General features: G+C 36.6%; 1 protein-coding gene across 1 annotated transcript; it reads right to left on the minus strand.

Annotated features, from left to right (window-relative positions):
- Positions 1-16,304: 16,304 nt before the first annotated feature.
- Positions 16,305-21,204, minus strand: LOC133822633 (glutamate decarboxylase-like). Its single transcript, XM_062255034.1, has 5 exons — positions 20,834-21,204; positions 18,144-18,344; positions 17,526-17,994; positions 17,177-17,229; positions 16,305-17,033 (listed from the first exon to the last, which is right to left on the minus strand). Exons 1-5 carry the CDS (start codon positions 21,146-21,148, stop codon positions 16,563-16,565), a joined length of 1,509 nt encoding a protein of 502 aa, XP_062111018.1. The 5' UTR covers positions 21,149-21,204; the 3' UTR covers positions 16,305-16,562.
- Between the last annotated feature and the right edge of the window lie 629 nt (positions 21,205-21,833).

Consider the following 21,833-nt stretch of genomic DNA (forward strand, 5'->3'; position numbering starts at 1 on the left):
TAGTTAGGCAACTAATTGGTACAATATGAACCACACTCACTAAAAATAAACTTTTGATATGGTTTCCTATTTGTAACTTGAACAGGTTATGGATCCACGAACAATAATAATTTTTTACAACAGAAAATGGATAGACATGAGTGATAACTCCATTTTAGTATCATTTTAGGATGTGTTTTTGTGGTAATCTTGAGTCTTTATGTTTGTTTTGTGCAAGATTACGCTCGTGTTTGTCTTTGTTGTAGGATGGTGTTATGAATTATGAGCTAAACGTGGAAAGAAGTAGAAATGGTGTAAAATGGAATTTTTTGTGGTTGTTTGAGTCAAATTGGCATCAAGGAGGAGTTAGAAGAAGTTTGGATGAAGGTTGGACTTAAAATGGTCAAGTTTTGAAAAAAATAAAATTAGAGTTGCGGCATGGGCTTAAGGGCCGTGACTTTAGCAAAGTCATAAACTACCCAAATCTGGCAAGAATTAATGTCGCGGCATGCCATTTAGGGTCATGGCATGATGAGTGGCAGAGAGAAAATAAAATCTGGGTTTTCACATAGGCTGCAGCATGGAGTTTAAGGGTCGCGACGCTTGAAGATGGAGGCACAAATCTCCTGGGCATTTTGAAGACACGGGCTGCGGCATGGTCTCCTAAGGGTTGCGGTGCGCCTCCCTGAAGAGAAAAAAAAAATCTTATTTAGGTTTACAACATTATAAATTAAGAGATGGATTAGGGTTTTTACTGAGGAGTTTTCAGAGACTTCTTGGATTCAGGATTAGCAATTGTTCAACATTATTGATCTATTTTTCTTCACATTTCTCTTAGTTTTTAGTAGTTTATTTTTATGTTTCTGAACAATTGTTTTATGATTTTAGTCATGGCTGATATGAACTAAACATTTGTTCTAGGGTTTAATGTAGTCACTTGGATATTTGTTAATTTTCTATGAAGTTTATATAATTTCTTATTCTTCAATCCTTTATCAATGTGATTTGTGCTTAATGTGTGTGGATAATTGATCACTATTTACATGATGTATGATTTTGATTTGAGATTCGAGAGGGGAGAGTTAAATATTCTATAATTATATAGACATAAATTTCATATAGGACGATAGTACCTATAGGGTTTGTGTAGCGTTTAGGGTTTCTATGCTTCACGCCTGTTATATGTTAAAACTTATCACAGATTTGTAGAATGTTTGCATATAGGTTGAGATCTTTTTATCTTAAAAAAGAATTAGGATTGTTTTAATTAACCCGCTATTAGGATAGAAATTGAAGAATTATAATCGTTGATTAGTAAGATTAACAGGTTGAAAAGTTGATGAAGTTAATACCCTAGGTTTTTAAATTCTTGAATCAATCTTTATTAATACAAATTTTATTTCAATTTTAAGTCTTAGTTTAAAAATCACTCTATTTTCGACCGCCAAATAGAAATTCAAAAGCAATTATTGGTAATTGGTTGATATTCCTTGTGGGAACGATACTTTACTTACTATTTTATTACTTGAATCGATTATGTATACTTGCACATCATATTTTACCGATCAAGGAGCTACTACACAGAATATGAAGTGGTCGAAATATTAATACCAAGAATTTGTTCCTATGAAAATATTGTGCAAAAAATTTGTGTTGCTTTGGATTTTGAATAGGCTCAATTTTGACATTGATGTCCAATTTCAAATTAAAGAAGGAATCCCACCTATGAAGATCAAAGACGATAGTGGGTGCAAATTCTATGAACAAATCAGAAAGAAAAATGATGATGAGACTACTTACCCTCTAATGGTAAGTTCTGTAGAAAAGGAAGCATCTACAATTAAAGACACACACCCATTACATTGCATTGCTTTGAATCATACATGGAAATGATTGAAAAGTTGCCTACCCCAGACATAATATGCACAATCCATAGAAGATTTCATACTTGAACAAGCTAAAGAAGCAGTTGCCACAAGCTGGGAAAATAATACAAAAGTTATTTCTTATCCTAAAGTTGATGTGATAGTTGTTGGATAAGTTTTCAGCAACAAAGAAACGCTAAAAACTGCCATTAGCCTTTACTCAATAAAAAAAAAAAAACCTTTTAAGGAAAAAAGATCATCATCTCTTGATTACAAACTAGCTAGTGTGGATGACAATTGCAAATGGGGCTTTTTGGCATCAAAACATGGCAAAACAATAATGTTCATGATTATAAAAATAAAGAATACGCATACATGCTCATAAAAACATTACTTCTAAAGATCATCCTCAAGCTACAAGCAATCTAGTTGGGAGTGTCATAAAAACAAAATTCAGAAACCCAAAAAGAAACTACACACACAATGAAATTGTTGATGACATGGTAGAGGATTATAGCGTCTTAATTTCTTATCAAAAAGCGTGGAGAGCTAGAGAGAAAGTTATAAAGCATGTTAGATGCTGCCCACAAGATTTATATAGTGAAATACCAGCAATTTTATACATGATGCAAAAATGCAACCCATGTATTACTTACTTTAAACTACTCTAAATTACCTACAGAAACTTTTAGCTAAATAACTATATAATATTATACTCTTTGCTTACTTTTATAATAGGAACAGTAGTAGACCTTGTCACATATGAAGATAGGCGGTTCAAGTATCTTTTCTTCGCTGTAGGGGCTTCAATCAAAGGTTGGCAACATTGTACTCCAATACTTGTCACTGATGGAACTTTCTTAAAAAACTCACATGGAGGAACATTACTATTTGCTAGTGCCAAAAACGCCAATATATATATATATATTCCCAATTGCCTAAGCTGTTGTAGACTCTGAAAATGATGAATCATGACACTGGTTCTTCCACAAAATAAAAGAATCCTATGGTGAAAGACAAGTCCAATGAATCATTTCAGATAGACATGAAAGTATTGTAAAAGCAGCACAAGCAACCTTCCCAAACCTCATGCATGGGGTATGTACTTCAATCAAAACACAGTGAATCAACTGAGCATGCATTGCCATCAACTTCATCTCTAAAAAGTGGCCAAAACATGTACCACTAAACAGACTAAGTTGTTCACTAGTCAACTTAGACTTTATAGTAGCAATGCATAATATCTCTGAAGAAGGATAGAAAATGACTACCAAGAACGCTATTTTCAGGCTTGAAATAAAACTCCCATTCCTGAAAAAGTAAATTAAATAAAACAAGTAGAAAAAACACAAACATGAAACTCAATCTAAAAAATGGAAACCAAACAGATTCTAAAACATACAATACAACATAAACCATTTTGAAACCCCCCCAAAAAAATGACACAAAAAAGTAACCAAATACATAAACTCTAACATAAAAGAACAACTAACTCATTCAAAACCCCTAAAAAAGATACCAACTAGATAACCAAAAATTTAATAAAAAAAGAAAAACAAAATCAAAATCAAACTGACCCTAAAAATAAGATACCAAAATGTAACCAATAACTAAAAAATTTAACAAAATTGCGAACAATAAAAAAACCTAAAAAAAAGAAACCAATTAGATACCCTTAAAATCACACAAAACACATACAAAAAATAAAAATAAAAAAGAAACCCTCCCCTTAGATTTATTCTTCACGTACTTCCTCTTACTAGAACCCTCACTACTCAGATTCTTCTCACAAAAATCACCAACATTGTAACGCCCTAAACTCCAGGGACCGTTACGGTGTGCCTTATAAACAGTGCTAAACTCGCTAATCGAGTAATTTGGCCAAAATCGTGTAACTAAGTATGATTAGCAGTTTAGGGATTAAAATTTTTGGTTAAGATATAACGTTTCATTAGAACGTTAACTGTATACATTGGGATCCCAAAAAAATAATAATTTAAAAGTCTATTACAAGAAAATATTTACAACTGGCCGATCTAAGTGGCAAAACAGGGTTTAACCCTAGTTCCTCTTTCAACCCTCGGCCATGGCGGTCGAGTAGCCGCATATGTACACATCGTCACCTAAGCTCTCCAACTCAAGGATGGTCCAACTTTCTTTTGCCTTTACTTGCACCACATAGCACCCGTGAGCCGAAGCCCAACAAGAAAACTTAATATGCTCAAGATCAGTAATAACAAGTCATCAAATCATAAGGCACACACCTAGCAAATATAGCCCTATTCAAGCAGGCAAACAAATTCACAAAATGATGGGTATCCAGGATAAAGAATCATGCCCTCCTGAATGGATGACTATCAAATCAATCTCAATCAGATAAGTGATTTAACACTGGTGGTTTCGGTAACCATACCGGGCTTATAGCCCTAAATAGAAGAGTGACAGTTGTAATAGTCACTAAGGTGGGTTCCGTTCCCTTTAGCCATGTAACGATAGGGTCACTGGGGCTTTATAGATAAGTGATCATTTCACTAGCTTGAACAAGATAGGTGCTCGATGAACTAGGCACCAATATAACCTATCGCATGACCATAGAGTCACAACCATGTGATTCCGCTCCCTAGCCACGTGACAAACCGTCACCTAGGCCTTTGGCCTTGGCTCTGAGTAACTAGTCCTAGACTAGTCAAGCACTTATAAGTTTCATCGACCGTAGGGCCGGTCCAGCATTAATGCTCCTAGAGTCATTCAACGTTGATATTGATTAGATCTAATATTTTATCAGCCCTACGTTCATGACGCTTATGCCGTTCTCGGCTCTTAGGTCCGTAATACGCGACCAGTGCCGACCCTGACTAATCAGTGCCATACACAAGTAAGCAATGCTACCAAACATATATCATATGTCAAATATCTAAATACAGGGCATTCAACATGCTTACTTAACAATTGCTAGCACAATTAGGATTATGCATAAACACAGAGACTCAAGCTTTGACCAATCTCATATCCAATATTCACGGCATGCCCTAATCACATGTTTCTTGTGCATTACATGCATCACATTTAGACATCCATCATGCATCAAGAATAACTATGCATGTCACATATACACAGGGTGCAGTTTTCTTACCTCTAGTTCGAGCGAGAATTAGAACAAGAATGACCCTTGAGAACAATCGGTCCTTTAATCCCTTAACGGTCACCTAGTCATAACCAAATAAAATATCCGATGAATGAAAATCAACAATAATAGGGTCTTGATCTAAACCCCACTCTCGGGACCCCAAAATGTACCCACACGGTGAGTAGATTCGATCCTGGGCCTTAAGGATTGAAACCCCGAGCCAAAAACCCTTAAAAACACTCAAAACGGGGTTCAGAAGAAATAGGGTAGCGCTGTAGCGCTACCCCCTAGCTCCCCAGTGCTCAAGATAGAACCAAACCTCCCCAGCACCTCTTCAGGTAGCGCTGTAGCGCCCCCCACTGGGTGCTGTAGCGCTACCTTCAGCCTGAAAATTCCCAACAACTTCTTTCTTCGATTCCACCATTTCTAACCCAAACCAAAAGCTTCCAAACATCAAATTAAGTCCCAAATGAACCCAAAAATCATCCCCACATGTCCTAGGCACCACAACCCCAAGAACCCTAGCCAAAAACATCCATTGAAACTCAACTTTCCAACTCACAAACCAGCTGAAACTCAACTAGGAAAACAGAGCAAAAACAAGAGTTCTAATGGCTAAAAACTCACCTCAATCTCAGCAACACACCCTCTTCAATGGTAGAGCATAACCCTATCTCATCACATCTTGGTTCCTCAAAAAGAGCTTGAAAATTCAAAGAGAAATGGAGGAGAAAAACCATCGGGAGAGAAGGGAAGTGAGACTCTGTTTTTGGTAAGCTTCTATAGCCTTAATGGCTCGTTAATCATAATTAACACTGTAACGACCCAAAATCACTAATATGGCTTAAGGGCCTTGATTAGCGTGCCGGGAGGGCATAACTGGTTTATGTGTGAATTTATTGATTTAATGCATGATTACATGATAAGCATGCTTGTATGATTATATGAATATAAATGTGATTAAATGTTATACTTGTGAGAACCACATTATTATGTGGGTAAATCTGCAGTAGGCGACTTGAAGCGATCTTAGGGAGCTAGATAGCGGGAAAGTCACAACGGGGCTTAATATTTGACTTTGGACAAGTCAAGGGGTATTTAAGGTATTAGGTGGTTATTTATATTATCGGGTTATGAAAATAAATAATTGGAGATATATTCGAGGTTAGGAAGTCTAGGTGGGAGTATTGGGGAATTTTACTATTTTGCCCTCGGGGACGTTTCCGGTACCCCGAGCCTTGGGATTAACTTGATTGCTTAAGGTTAGACTTAAGAAGATTTTAGAAAATTGTGGAATATAGCAAACCGACCCTCTCTTCCTTTCTCTCCCAAAGAAAAACACAGAAACTTAGAGGTCTTGGCTGGAATTCTAAGAATTGAAGCTGGAGTTTAGAGGATTAGCTCAAGGATTATCAAAGGAACTTAATCAAGGTTGAGGTAAGCATTGAATTCCATTTTCTGTGGTTGAAATTCTGTGTTTTTGAGTGTGTTCTAAGAGGTTTTGGGTTTTTGGATTTGAAGATTAAATTGAGGTTGGAACCTTGGAAGTTAGGCCAGAAAACTCTTGGAGGATTGGTTTTGCAGCTGAGGTAAGCTCTAATTTAAGTTTTAAAGGTTGAGTTATAGTGTTTCCATGGCTGGGTTTTGAGTTCTTGAGTTAGAAAGTTTCAGTGATTGAAGTGGGTTTTTGATGGGTTTCTAGTCTAGGTTTCAGCTGGGTTGTGTTGTTGGAATCTTGTGGGAAGCTTTTGGATAATTGGGTTGTGGAATTGGGGTAGTTTTGGGTGAGTTTGCATGAGGTTTGAGAGTTAAAAATGGAGGTTTTTCTGGGTTCGAAGGGGTCGGGCCGCGGCATAGTTCTTGGTGAGCCGCGGCCCTTCGAAACTGATGTGTGCTGAGGAAGGAGGGTGGGCCGCGGCATGGTCTGAGTAGGGCCGCAGCCCTTAGCTGTTTTTGGGCATTGGGATGCCTCTGGTTGGGGCCATTCCGCGGCATGGGTGGCTAATGCCGCGGCCCTTACGGGATTTTGGGATTTTGAGATTCTAGGCTTGGGAATTTAACCTAGGGTGCTCGGGATTGAATCTTTTACCATGTTTGGTAAAGTTCAATGTTCCGGAGACTAGAACTTTGTCTAGAAGCTCATTTAAGATTGTTGATGGTATCCTTTATCTTGGTTGTGACTAGGTGCTAAGCTAGGGCTCGGGGATCGGATTGCGCTCAAGGAGCATCGCTCGTAACTAGTTCACTTGGAAGCCAAAGGTAAGAAAACTGCACCTGGTTGTGTATATGTAATGGGACTAAGGGTTTCCTAATATGTATGCATTGAAAATGATGGTATTATGCCATGTAAATAGTAAACCAATGGCCTAAGAGTGCCAAAGGTTACACTTGCGCATAGGGCGCAGCTCAGCCACTGGTAGCCGAGGACAGCTTATTATACACCAAGCTCGGTTTAAGCAGGTCGGAGTCAGTGGGGTAAACAGAGGGTGCGGCCTAAGTTGTCGGCCCTAATTATTATGTGATTTGACTGTTGTTAATGATTGGTTGCATCTCTGATTATGATTACATGCTATGTGATTAATGTGGAATGTTAAGTGGTTGATCATGCTTGATGAATTATTCTCTTGATATGATTGTTGAGATGTGTAATATGTTTTCTTGCTGGGCCTTGGATCACGGGTGCTACGTGGTGCAGGTAAAGGCAAGGGCAAACTTGATCAGCCCTGACTTGGAGAGCTCTGTGAGCGGAATGTACATGACCAGCTGCTCAGCCGCCACAGTTGAGAGGATAACAGGAACAGAAAAGCTATAAATGTCTGTTTTGCCTTAGAGTGGCTGATGGTAGTCTGTATTTTGGAAATTTTGTAAACTAACCTTTAAACACTGTTCCTTTCTGGGATCCCATATGTAAATTTGTTTAAGTATATGAAATGTATCTTTTGAGACCAAAACCATTTTATCCTTAGCACATTTATGATTTAGTGACACGTTTTGACTAAATGACTTGATTAGCAAGTCCTGCACCTTTATAAGTACACAGTGTAGCGGTCCTGGCTATCCAGGGCGTTACAAACACTCTCCAATTCTCATTATTCTCAATATTCTCAAATACCAATAAATCATATCACATTACCCTTTAACTCCTGGTAAGGTTCTAACCATTAAAATCACCCCGAGCCCCTAACTTAAACTCGTTATGACCAGACCGAACACTTGCATTTCATGATCGTGTCATGCCAAAAGGCTCGAAAAAATCCACATATAATGTGGTACCATTCATAACTCACCCACATGCACGAAAATACACAATTACGCCATCAATGGGCCAAATTACCAAAATGCCCTTATAATTAAAAGTAAACCCATATGCATGCATTTATCATCATTTTATAATATAATTCACATGAACATGCATATAATCATTTAATAACATAATAAACCAATTATGGTCCTCCTGGCCTCCTAATCAAGGTCCTAAACCTTATTAGGAAATTTGGGGCATTACAACTATCCCCTCCTTACAGAAATTTCGTCCTCGAAATTTATCTAAACAGCTCGGAATAAGAATTCTGCACAATTAATTCCAGTTTCCTAGGTCGCTCCCTCGACCTCACTGTTTCTGTAACATTTCCTTAACTCAAGGTACACTCTGTTCCTCAGCACCTTATTTCTTCCGTTACAATCTGAATTGGCTATTCCTTACCGGAATACCTAACCTCAACCTTTAGATCCTTATGACTCAACTCATGAGTTCCTTTTAACCCACGTCTGCTGCATGGAAATACATAACACACTGAATACAACTGACAGTGCCAAAGATAAGGCTGATCCAAAGTCAACCTAACCAGTCCTATCCAGGATTCAAACTATTATACTACTCTAGGGCTCAACTTGCCCTTAACTCCTCACTCCTTTCCCTGGTGATACTTTAAGGAAGACACAATTCCCTTCTTGGAACTCCATGTTCCTGCTTTTCTATTCAGTAAAATTTTTCCATTTATTCTGAGAAGTGAGCATTTACGCTCTAACCTCTAACAATCTCAATGGTCCCCTGAACCATCACATGATCTAGAATCAACACCTCACCCATCTCATTTCAATGAACTGGTGCTAAGTATTCTCAACATACCTCATCTCATAAGGTACTTTTTCAATACTGGATAACTCTTTTTCTCTCTCTGATTTACTATCAATTTGAGAATCATGAACTGTAATGGATTCCATCTATATATTCATTGCCTTCTTTAACCCTTCCATAACTTGGAAGTAACAATAAAGTCTTCATTTGATAAGATAGACCTTGAATTCTCAAGAAGGCATACTATCTCTTTCACATAGAGATCTAATTACTAATCAGCTGCATTATTCATCCTTGCTGACAAAAATAAACCCACTTAAAACACTGGTCCACAATGACCTAAACCAATTCACGCTGACCCACTAACCTGGGCAATCCCACCACAAAACCCATTGCGATGTTTCCTTATTTCCATTACAAAATACTCAAAGGCTGCAATGGCCCCACTGATTCTGATACTCTGATTTGACCTGCTAACAGGTTAAGAACTTTATCACGCATTCTCTTATGCCCCTGTCCATCTCAGGCCACCACATAAAAGCTTTCAAACTCTGATACACTGACAGGATGCTTGAATGAAAAGAATAAAAAAAAGTAACATGAGATTCATCCAGAATCTCCCCTTTTAATCCCAGTGTCCATCGGATTCCAAATCCGATCTCTATACCACAATAAATTCATACCTGACACTGTATGACCCTTAGCTAATCCAGCTAAGACATTCTCCTTAATCTTCCTATCTGTGGTTCACTTAATTGTTTTTCCCTTTTAAATCTTTCTGAGATAGTCATCTCAAGCACAAACCTGGACACATGGCCCACCAGAAACTCTACTCTAGTTCTGGTCAGATCCTTTAACCAACATGTTGCATAGGCAATCATTTTTTTCTGCCACTGAGGTGTCATAAACACCTACTAACTGATTCTAATCTGCAAGAAGACTCAAAACTCTTTCTCATGGCACATGTAATATCCTGCCCACCGAGGTGTTCCTTGACCTTGGCAAATCTTCGCAGAGAAAACATCACGATACCATCGTCCAAGATGATCACAATTTCCCATTCAAATAAACCTTTGAATGCTCCATCTATCTAATTCATCAAGATAACTCAACGTTAATCAAACTCCCACATCATAACTCAGCACTCCCAGTGCTCTTATCTGTTATAACAGCAGACTTCTGCATATTCTTTTCCCCTGATCTCTAGCTGGTACTAACCAGATCAAAGATCCACCTTAGAGAATACCATCTAACTCATTAGCTGAACCTTAAATTCTTACAACTCCGCTGAGCCATTCAAAACAGTGCCCTAAAACCTGTTTCCATTCCTGGCATTAACTCAATCACCATTCTATCTCTTCACATAAAGGAACCCTGGCACAACCCCTGGAAACACATCCAGAACTCACAGACCAATCCAATCTGTCCTGACCCCGCTGGCACAATCTAAGTGGTATCCACCACACTAGCTAAGAGTTCCATGCATCTCTCTGCCATAAAACTCTAGCTCTCACTACGGATGTCATAAGCATACCAAATCCATGCACAGTGCCAATTGTCACAAGGCTTCCCACTCTCAAGCTCAAGAGTTACTATACCTTCCTTGCCATTTAAAATTGCCCCATAATTACTTAACCAATCCATACCCTGGATCAAACCAAAGCCAGTCATAACTAGCTTTATCAAAGTCACTGATGAGTCCTTCCACAATAATTCACCTGATCTCTTAAATTACCAATACAATATCACTTTTTCATCATAACATAACCATATAACCTGTATAAAAACTTTATACCTCTCTATATGCAACAAATAAAGGACAACATGGCACCAAATCAGTCATCACAAAATAAAGATCAGAACCAAAAAGCTGACCTGCCACCCTCGAGGAACTAGTCTCGGTCTCAGACTCTGACTACCTTGGAATAAACACTCGAGTTGGAATTGAGATGTCTATCCCCTTTTTCTCATCCTCTCTTAGCCTTGGGCAGTTCTTCATGATATGCCCAACCATATCACATGCAAAACATGCCTTTGCTCGACATTCTCCCAGATGACGCCTATTGCACCGAGTGCATATTGGATAAGTCTTCCAGCTTTTCTTCTTGCTTGCTCCAATAAGTGGAGGTACCACTATCTGAGCTCCGTGCTCCCTAGCACTCTTCTTCTCATCTTTTGTGCTCTCAACAGCAAGAGCCTTCTCTACCACCTGAGCATAGGTAGAGATTTCATGCACTGGGGCAACTCTAATGCCCTGAGCTATTCCAGGATTCAATCCCTGAACAAACTTTTCCTTCCGAGCTACATCTGTGGGTACCATGTATAAAGCAAACTTGGTCAACCCATAAAATCTGCTAACATACTCGGTTACTGTTGCTTTTCCCTGAACGAGATTCAGAAACTCATTCATCTTAGCAGTCTTAGCTGCATCACAATAATATCTTTCATTGAACAACTGTCTAAACTCCTTCCAGTCCATCACAGCTGTATCTCGTGTCTGGGATACTATTTCCCACCACGTCCGGGCATCATCCTGCAATACAAATGTTGCACAAGCCATCATATCGTGACCTACCAGCCCTATGCTATCAAGAATGGAACTGATCATGACCATCCATTGCTCAACTTCGAATGGATCTAGGCCTCCCTCGAAGACTGGAGGGTAATACTCCTGGAATCTTCCACAGAGAAATTCCCATTTGTTCTCAACCCTAGGTTGAGCCAAAGCTGGTGCCACTCCTGGCATAACAAAGGAAGGGGTACTCCCCAACAGATTCTGCTGTTGCTTCAAACACCTAATCTCTTCCTCCTGTCTCAGCAATCTTGATTGCAAATCTGTGAACATCTGTTGGAAATTCATAGGAGCAGATGAGGAACTAATACCCTGGCTATAACTCCCAGCCTCTGTATAACCACCACTAGGCCTCATTATCTGCCTTGAATATAAACCTGTTGATCAAATCTACAGTCAAATACTTGACCCATTAATCATGATGAGCATATCAAGAGTTTTCCCCCACAGGATCAATCTTACCACACCACATTCTCAAACCACTTGCAGTGCTAAAAACATACCCATGGCATTCATACATTAATCATGATCCCTGCTCTTCCAACATTCACACCATGCCTCTAACTCTAGCATGCAAATATTACGATTATATATTCATGGAGCAGGTAATCATATGATCGCATTCATATACATATATATTCACGGAGCATATAATCATATAGTCAAGAGCCAGGCTCTATCAGAATCTCATGCTCCCTAATACAATGTGCAGGTAAAGCATTTACATTCTATTTAAGCAATTAAGCACATAACTATAGAAATAGTTACCATTCCCTGAGTGAAGCTATCTTCAGTGACGAGTGTACATGCCCGGCTTGTCTTCAGGAACCATAAACCTTGGCAAGCTCTGATACCAAGTTGTAACGCCCTAAACTCTAGGCACCGTTACGGTGTGCCTTATAAACAGTGCTAAACTCGCTAATCGAGTCATTTGACCAAAATCGTGTAACTAAGTATGATTAGCGGTTTAGGGATTAAATTTTTTGGTTAAGATATAACGTTTCATTAGAACGTTTATTGTATACATTGGGATCCCAAAAAAAAAATTTAAAAGTCTATTACAAGAAAATATTTACAACTGGCCGATCTAAGTGGCAAAACAGGGTTTAACCCTAGTTCCTCTTTCAACCCTCGGCCGTAAAAGCAGTCGAGCAGCCGCATATGTACACATCGTCACCTAAGCTCTCCAACTCAAGGATGGTCCAGCTTTCTTTTGCCTTTACCTGCACCACATAGCACCCGTGAGCCGAAGCCCAGCAAGAAAACTTAATATGCTCATGATTAGTAATAACAGGTCATCAAATCATAAGGCACACGCCTAGCAAATATAGCCCTATTCAAGCAGGCAAACAAATTCACGAAATGATGGGTATCTAGGATAAAGAATCATGCCCTCCTGAATGGATGACTATCAAGTCAATCTCAATCAGATAAGTGATTTAACACTGGTGGTTTCGGTAACCATACCGGGCTTATAGCCCTAAATAGAAGAGTGAAAGTTGTAATAGTCACTAAGGTGGGTTCCGTTCCCTTTAGCCATGTAACGATATGGTCACCGGGGCTTTATAGATAAATGATCATTTCACTAGCTTGAACAAGATAGGTGCTCGATGAACTAGTCACCAATATAACCTATCGCATGACCATAGAGTCACAACCATGTGATTCCGCTCCCTAGCCACGTGACAAACCGTCACCTAGGCCTTTGGCCTTGGCTCTGAGTAACTAGTCCTAGACTAGTCAAGCGCTTATAAGTTTCATTGACCTTAGGGTCGGTCCAGCATTAATGCTCCTAGAGTCATTCAACGCTGATATAGATTAGATCTAATATTTTATCAGCCCTGCGTTCATGATGCTTATGCCATTCTGGGCTCTTAGGTCCGTAATATGCGACTAGTGCCGATCCTGACTAGTCAGTGTCATACACAAGTAAGCAATGCTACCAAACATATATCATATGTCAAATATCTAAATACAGGGCATTCAACATGCTTACTTAACAATTACTAGCACAATTAGGAATATGCATAAACACAGAGACTCAAGCTTTGACCAATCTCGTATCCAATATTCATGGCATGCCCTAATCACATGTTTCTCGTGCATTACATGCATCACATTTAGGCATCCATCATGCATCAAGAATAACCATGCATGTCACATATACACAGTGTGCAGTTTTCTTACCTCTGGTTCGAGTGAGAATTAGAACAAGAACGATCGGTCCTTTAATCCCTTAACGATCACCTAGTCGTAACCAAATAAAATCTCTGATTAATGAAATTCAACAATAATAGGGTCTTGATCTAAACCCCACTCTCGGGACCCCGAAATGTACCCACACGGTGAGTAGATTCGATCCTGGGCCTTAAGGATTGAAACCCCGAGCCAAAAACCCTTCAAAACACTCAAAACGGGGTTCAGAAGAAACAGGGTAGCGCTGTAGCGCTACCCCCCTAGCGCCCCAACGCTCAAGACAGAACCAAACCGCCCCAGCACCTCTTCAGGTAGCGCTGTAGCGCTACCTTCAGCTTGAAAATTCCCAACAACTTCTTTCTTCGATTCCACCATTTCTAACCCAAACCAAAAGCTCCCAAACATCAAACTAAGTCCCAAATGAACCCAAAAATCATCCCCACATGTCCTAGGCACCACAACCCCAAGAACCCTAGCCAAAAACATCCATTGAAACTCAACTTTCCAACTCACAAACCAGCTGAAACTCAACTAGGAAAACAGAGCAAAAACAAGAGTTCTAATGGCTAAAAACTCACCTCAATCTCAGCAACACACCCTCTTCAATGGTAGAGCATAACCCTAGCTCATCACAGCTTGGGTCCTTGGCTTGGTTCCTCAAAAAGAGCTTGAAAATTCAATGAGAAATGGAGGAGAAAAACCATCGGGAGAGAAGGGAAGTGAGAGACTGTTTTTGGTAAGCTTCTATAGCCTTAATGGATGCTATAAATCCTTAAGGGTGAAAAGACCTAAATGCCCTCAAGTCTAGAATAGAACCTCAACAACCACCAAGGGCAAAACCGTCATTTCGCACCTATTTCGTTAATCATAATTAACACTCTCCCATTCCCGTTATTCTCAATATTCTCAAATACCAATAAATCATATCACATTACCTTTTAACTCCCGGTAAGGTTCTAACCATTAAAATCACCCCGAGACTCGCTTCGAGCCCCGAACTTAAACTCGTTATGACCAGACCGAACACTTGCATTTCATGATCGTGTCATGCCGAAAGGCTCGAAAAAATCCACATATAATGTTGTACCATTCATAACTCACCCACATGCACGAAAATACACAATTACGCCCTCAACAGGACAAATTACCAAAATGCCCTTATAATTAAAAGTAAACCCATATGCATGCATTTATCATCATTTTATAATATAATTCACATGAACATGCATATAATCATTTAATAACATAATAAACCAATTATGGCCCTCCTGGCCTCCTAATCAAGGTCCTAAACCTTATTAGGATATTTGGGGCATTACAAACATCTTCCTCTGAATCATTTTTTCCTGAATCAGACATGGCTTTTTTCTTTTTATTTCTATTTTTAGTGACAGACTTGGACGATGGAGAAATGGACGAGCGAGTTATCGCCATTACTTAAACTCTTACAGTATTTAAAGAAAGAACCCTCAAGAACACCACTAACCTATAACTCCTATATCGACTATACCGCTACTCAATAATAGAGGAATTGGGAAGACCCTATAAACCACGATCGGACGGAAAAACTTTTATTAGACTAGAGGTGCTGCAAAAACATGTCAGAGACGTGCTTCACAAAAAGTACATGCACCATACGTGAAGCAAAATGTGGCAACCTATTAAAGTCTAAAAAACAGTATAAAAAAACGGTATATTAGTAAATAAAAAAACCAGCGGTAAAATCAGAATTAAAATGTAAAAAAAGGATGCCACATGTAATTTTTCCAAATAAAATAGGGCAAACTTAGTAATGGAGTGTAATTATAATTTTTTTGGTACAAATATAATGCCCCTTATACCTAAAGTATTTCAAGTTAATATGTACATTTGTTTTCCTTTTTTTCTAATTTTTATTTTTGGATAGCTTAAAAAAAATTAAGCAAAAAGTTAAACATAATATAACATATAATGTGATTCATAATCCGGAGTAATGATTGAGACATACTTAAATTACAAACACTTTTTACCCACAATAATATTTATTTAATTTTAGTTATATATATATGTTTAAGTGAGGATCAAATCAATTTTAATTGTGTGGTTAATAATTTTTTTTATTGCAATTTTGTGATTAAGATTAATTACAAATCATTATATAAAAAATGTGTACAGTGTGTCTAACATTACTCAATCCTTCATAGATTATTTAAAAAAAATCATAAATAGATGGATATTATTATAATTATTTCTCTAATAATGCTAGACAGTATTTTATATCACGCAAAAATGGTGTTCTTACTTATACGCGGGTGATTTAAAACACATACTACAAAATTGTGTGTATTTTTTTTTTAACCACAAAAAGTAAATGTGTATCATTACATAGCAATAAACATAGAAAGGGTCCCTTTCAATAATAATAAAAAAAAACATTGAAAGGGCAATTTGTTTTCCAATTTGAGAAGTCTGCTATGCAGATTTTTTTTCTCCAATTTGACTGGCAAATACGAAACCTTTTCTTCTTCAAGCTTTCATTATTACCCTTTACATGGTTCTTTTACCTCAAAGACTACAATCTTCTCAATTTCACACACAGTTTTTGCTTTTTGGGTTCGTTTTATTTCATTTCTCAGTACATAACTCTATTGCAATCATGTAATACAAACACATATAGTAAAAGTCCCATAAACCACACACCATATCATATGATTTCAGTAGTTTTTTATGTGTTTTGGTGACACAAGTACTAATAGTTTTGGAAGCTTAGCATACTCCAGTTTTACGTTCCTTAACAAACCGCTTCCAATGGCTGGTTACTTCTTCTTGAATCTGTCTCATAGTCTTATTGACATGGCCATCATCGACCAAAGCAACGTGGGCTGTTTCAGAGGACACAATGTGACTTGGTAGAGTGTCCATTTCCTTCAAAACTTTCTCAATGTCCGAGATAAGTCTCTCAGCCAAGCTGCGGCTGAAGTCCTCCCTGATCACCACCCGAAGAACTGCGATGTGTTGAGCGTCGGCTGGCATGGTGTAGGCCGGCACAATCCATCCAAACCTCCTCAAGCTGTCTGCTATGTTGAACACTGTGTATCTGCTACTGTCTTTTAGGGAGAATGCCACCAAAGGCACCCCTATGTCCTTTGAGACTATGTCAAAGTGCCCTGTTTTCTTTATTCCTTCTTTTAGTACTTTGGCATTTTCCATACAGTTTACCATTATGTTCTTGTAGCCCTTTTGAGATTATATTATGTTTAGTGTTAGAACATGGAACTTAGTCACAAAAAGAAACATATATGTATATATTAAATACATACAATAAAGCCTTTCAGACAAAACAATAGGATTTTAGAGTTTCTTGGACAGCAAAAGCTTACCTCAAATCCTAATCGGATGAACTGATAGTACTGAGCAATTATTTGACTAGAGCCTGCCAATAATATATTAGAAAAGGCAGCAGTTATCAATGCCGAGAATAATTTATTTCAATTTAGATTATGAAAGTTGTATAATGATAAGCTCATTGGTTTGCTTCTCTAAAACACTAATGATAAGGTTGTTTTGGCTCATACTTGGCTCACTACTTAGCCTACATTTGTAAATTCATGCTATAGTTTTGCAGAGAAGATGGCACATAGAGAGTCAATAAATATTACTATTCAAAAACAGTTCGCACCAAATGTTTAAACAAGCAAATCACTAATTCTACTGCAAATTTAGAAGTACCTTTAGAAAAGTTAAGGGTGAAAGTAGGTTGATCAGATCCAAGGTAATTGATGTGGAAGATAAGCTCATCAGGTAAGTCCTCTTTACTCCTCCACACAACCCATCCAACACCAGCATACACAAGTCCATACTTATGGCCACTCACATTGATACTTTTCACCAGAGGCAATCTGAAATCCCACTCAAGATCCGGATAAAGGAACGGCGCAATGAAACCGCCGCTAGCAGCATCTACATGAATTGGGGTGTCCCAACCTGTCTCCTTGTTCTTCTGAGTAAGGAGTTCATTGAGTTTCTTCACATCCTCAAACTCTCCAGTCAATGTGGAGCCAAGAATGGCTGCAACACAAATGGTGTTCTCATCCACCATCTCAACTGCCTTCTCAGGATCCATCACATAATATCCCTCTTTTAGTTTAACCTCTTTCAGCTCAACCTCAAAGTACCTTGCAAACTTCTCCCAGCATACCTATTGATTCTCCCATTACCTCAATCAATCAGTAAAATGCAAATATAGATATTCGTTCTAAAAGAGTAAAAATGCTAAAGACACTATTTGACTAAGTATTACTAGCAACACTGTATAGAAAGTTATTTGAGATTGAAAAATGAGATCACCTGAACATTGGCACCAGTGACTATATTAGGCTTATCAAAGGGCTTTCCCTCTGCTCTTCTCTTTTGCTGCCACTTTCTCTTGAAAGCTAGACCAGCAAGCATTATGGCCTCTGATGATCCAACAGTTCCCACACCAACAGCAGCTTCATCATCTCCCACAGGAGCATTGAAAAGGTGGGCAATCATGTTCACACAACGATTCTAATTAAACAATCAGTTAGTGTTAGTGATGGCTTTATCAAGAAAATATATAAGAATGAAAATAAAACTGATTTTTCCAGCCACACTCCAACATCATCTAAACATTAAATCAAAACTTTTAATCTGCAGTTTGATTTTAGATGTTCTATATGTATATATATATATATATTTTTTTTTTCTTTTTTGTAAAGAAAAAGATGTCAACATATATTGTTGTTGGATGCCTCAAGACCATATGCAAAATTTAAGAAAACAAATTATTTTAATTATTTAGTTTATTTCTTTTAGAATTAGTTAGTTTTCTTTTTTTTTTCTTATATAAAAATATATTTTATTCTTATTAAAGATTGGTTATTATATTCATTTTTTAAAGAAAAATATCAATACCTATATTACTAATTCGTTTAGATATATTTATTAAATGTAAAAAATAAATAAATAATAAGAAAGACATAACTTATGTTGCATGAAATAATCTTGTATCACAGAATAATAATAATAATAATACTATCACTATTATTAATAATAATAATAAAATCTGAATTAGTAAGAATAAGCTGAATATATTGCAGGCTATTTAAATTGTCAAACTCCTCCATAAATTAAAACTTTATATTATTTAAATTGTTAATTTCTCTCTCACATCATTTCTCTATTTTTTTCTCATTTTTTTATAAAAAAATGTCGTTAAATAATTATCATAGAAAAATATACTTTTTGTTTAAGAAGATAAAATAATATAACATCGCTACACTATTTTGTAACTTCTGTTTTTTATTTCAAAATTGTTTTTAAAAAAAGATAATCCAATACAATTTTTGCTATTATCAAATTATATGTGTTTTTTAAAATTTTGTTTATGTTTTTTTATTTCAAAGTTGTATTCGAAAATGAAAATCAAGAGGAAGTAAATGCAAAAATGATGAGAACTTTGTTTTAGATAAAGCGATGATGAGAGAAAATGAAAATAGAGTTAGTAATGATAACGAAAGTGATAGGGAAAAAAAAAAAGGAATAAGCCTAAAAAGTATATATAGGAAATAATGTAAGAAAAATACTAACGAAAGAAAATGACAATCGGTAAATTAATGAGGTTTTCTTTTGACAAAATAAATTAGATTTTCATATTAGAAAACACAAATAATTTAGTTGTATTTTTTTGACAAAACAAATAATTTAGTGTTATTTTTAATTTTTTTTTCAGTCTATTAAAAAATTGTTGTAAGCAAAATGCCGAAGGGTATTTATTTTGTCAAAAAAAAATAGTGCAAAACATATCCTAAACTCTTTACAAATGGTGATAACATGAGTGACATGTAAAGCACCGTCTAACTAATAATGATCTATGCCAATAAGATGGCACCTTATTGGCAGTCACCTAGACAGTATTTTGTACTCAATTTAGGGAGTATTTGGTACGAGAGTTTAATTTTGTAGGAATAAAAATAACAAATTTAATAAATTTATTTTTAATGATTTCAGTATTTTTGTTTTGGTGTCTATTTTTTAACTTGATTTGAAGTAATCGTAATCTTTTAAATACGTGAGTTTCATATTACCTTAATCCAAATCTCTCTAACTCTATTGTCACTAACCCAAACCTAGAACCAAACATCCCTTAATAAAATTAGGATCTAAACCCTCGTGTCATAACTTTTTTAGGGTTTTGAATTGATGCCAATTTTTTTTTTCCATTTATAAAAACACTCATTAGTAGTGCTCTAAGTAGTGTATTCATATCTCTAATTGTAAGTTCTTACTCTATATTCAGTATTAACATATTATCCTTTGAAGAGCACTCGAACTTCTATGCTTTTTAACACTAGATTTTTAGTAAGAATAACGATGGTTACACATTTTAAAAAATATACATAAAAAATGTGGTATGCTTCTTAAATCACGTGGAATCCACTATTTTGATGTGTGGTCTGGCCTTTGTGTATAACTCTACTAACAGAGTCTTTTAAACTGGAACGGTGGGAAAAAGTTGTAGATAATTACTGTCCTATAAATGAAGAGAAAGGGGAAATGAGTCTCCATCTCTTATATCTTTGTTTACAGTTTTCTTCTTTTTAATAATAACTACTTTTTTAATGTCATTAGACATTAGTCATGCATATATGACAGATGTCATGGATTTATACATGTTGAAGCCACGTCTACCCGATATGACATTGTGACTCACACACTTGGAAGCCATTGATATTGTCTTACTTCAATTAATTAAGAAGTTGATATTTATATGATTGAAAATTAGGTGTATAGAAGAAGAAAAAAGAAACTGAAAGACGATAACAACTAAAAAACTTTTCATCAAAAAAAAAAAAAAAAAAACTAAAAAATGGAATGGAGGAGTCATCACTTCCATCACTATTTTATCTGTCTTTCTTTTTTAATATGACTGTAAAACATTAAATAACAAGAAGAGTAAAGAAAGATTGTAAAACATGGATAATGATAAAGATAAAGATAAAGATAGAGATAGAGACCTGGATTTCGGTGGTGACAGGGTACTCATCCATGTCGACGTAGTTCTTGTTGATGGAGGCCATGATGAGTTGATCGCACTCAGGCTCCATCCAAGTGGTGACAAAGGAGGCCAAGTTGAGGCGAGGAGTGCCGTCCAGCATGAGCTCGTCGTTTATGATCTGGTACGCCGCTTCCTTCGGTATGGTCTCCTCCGGCATCCTCCACTTCGGTATTGGCCCCCGCACGTACCGAGACGCGAACGTCGAGTGCACGTAATCGCTGCTCCGATATTCATCACCACCACCACCGCTACCGCTCGTTTTTGTCACCACCATGCTGATCTCTCTTTCTTTTCTTTCTTCTTTGATGTAACCCACACATCTTTATATACACCCACGCACGCACAATCGACACAAGATAGTAAAGAAATAGTAATAGTAAAGGGTAATTGTCTGGTCTTTGGCCTTATTATTAAAGTGGGGAAAGGGATATATCTTATCACTTTAAAAAATAAGCTATATGGTCACAATTTCGGGAATATCACCATTAATTAAATAAGATATTTAAAAATTGATCAGTTTGACTTTTTTATGACTTCATTTATATATACTATTAAATTTTATAAATAAAATAAAGTAAAATAGAAAAAAGTACACGATATATTATTATTAGTAAGATTTTATAAAATTAAAAAAAATGTAAAAATATATAAATTAAAAATAAAAAATAAAAGAGTGTTATCTAATTTTTATACATATAATTTAAATTAAATCCATATATGTATTATATCATTTATTCATTGTTATTTAGGCTTTTTTTTTGGTTTATTATAATATTCATACAAGATATTAGTATTAATTGTTATATTATTTTAAATAATATAATGTTATATTAAATAATGTGACATAATGTGATTTGTCACACAAATGTGATTTGTCACATTCTGTAACATATTATTAAAAGTCAGAAAATTGGATATATGTGTGTGTCCAAATGTGACATATTTTGGAATTACAAAAT

The sequence above is a fragment of the Humulus lupulus genome, chromosome 3 (assembly GCF_963169125.1).
Source record: "Humulus lupulus chromosome 3, drHumLupu1.1, whole genome shotgun sequence".
Taxonomy (NCBI): domain Eukaryota; kingdom Viridiplantae; phylum Streptophyta; class Magnoliopsida; order Rosales; family Cannabaceae; genus Humulus; species Humulus lupulus.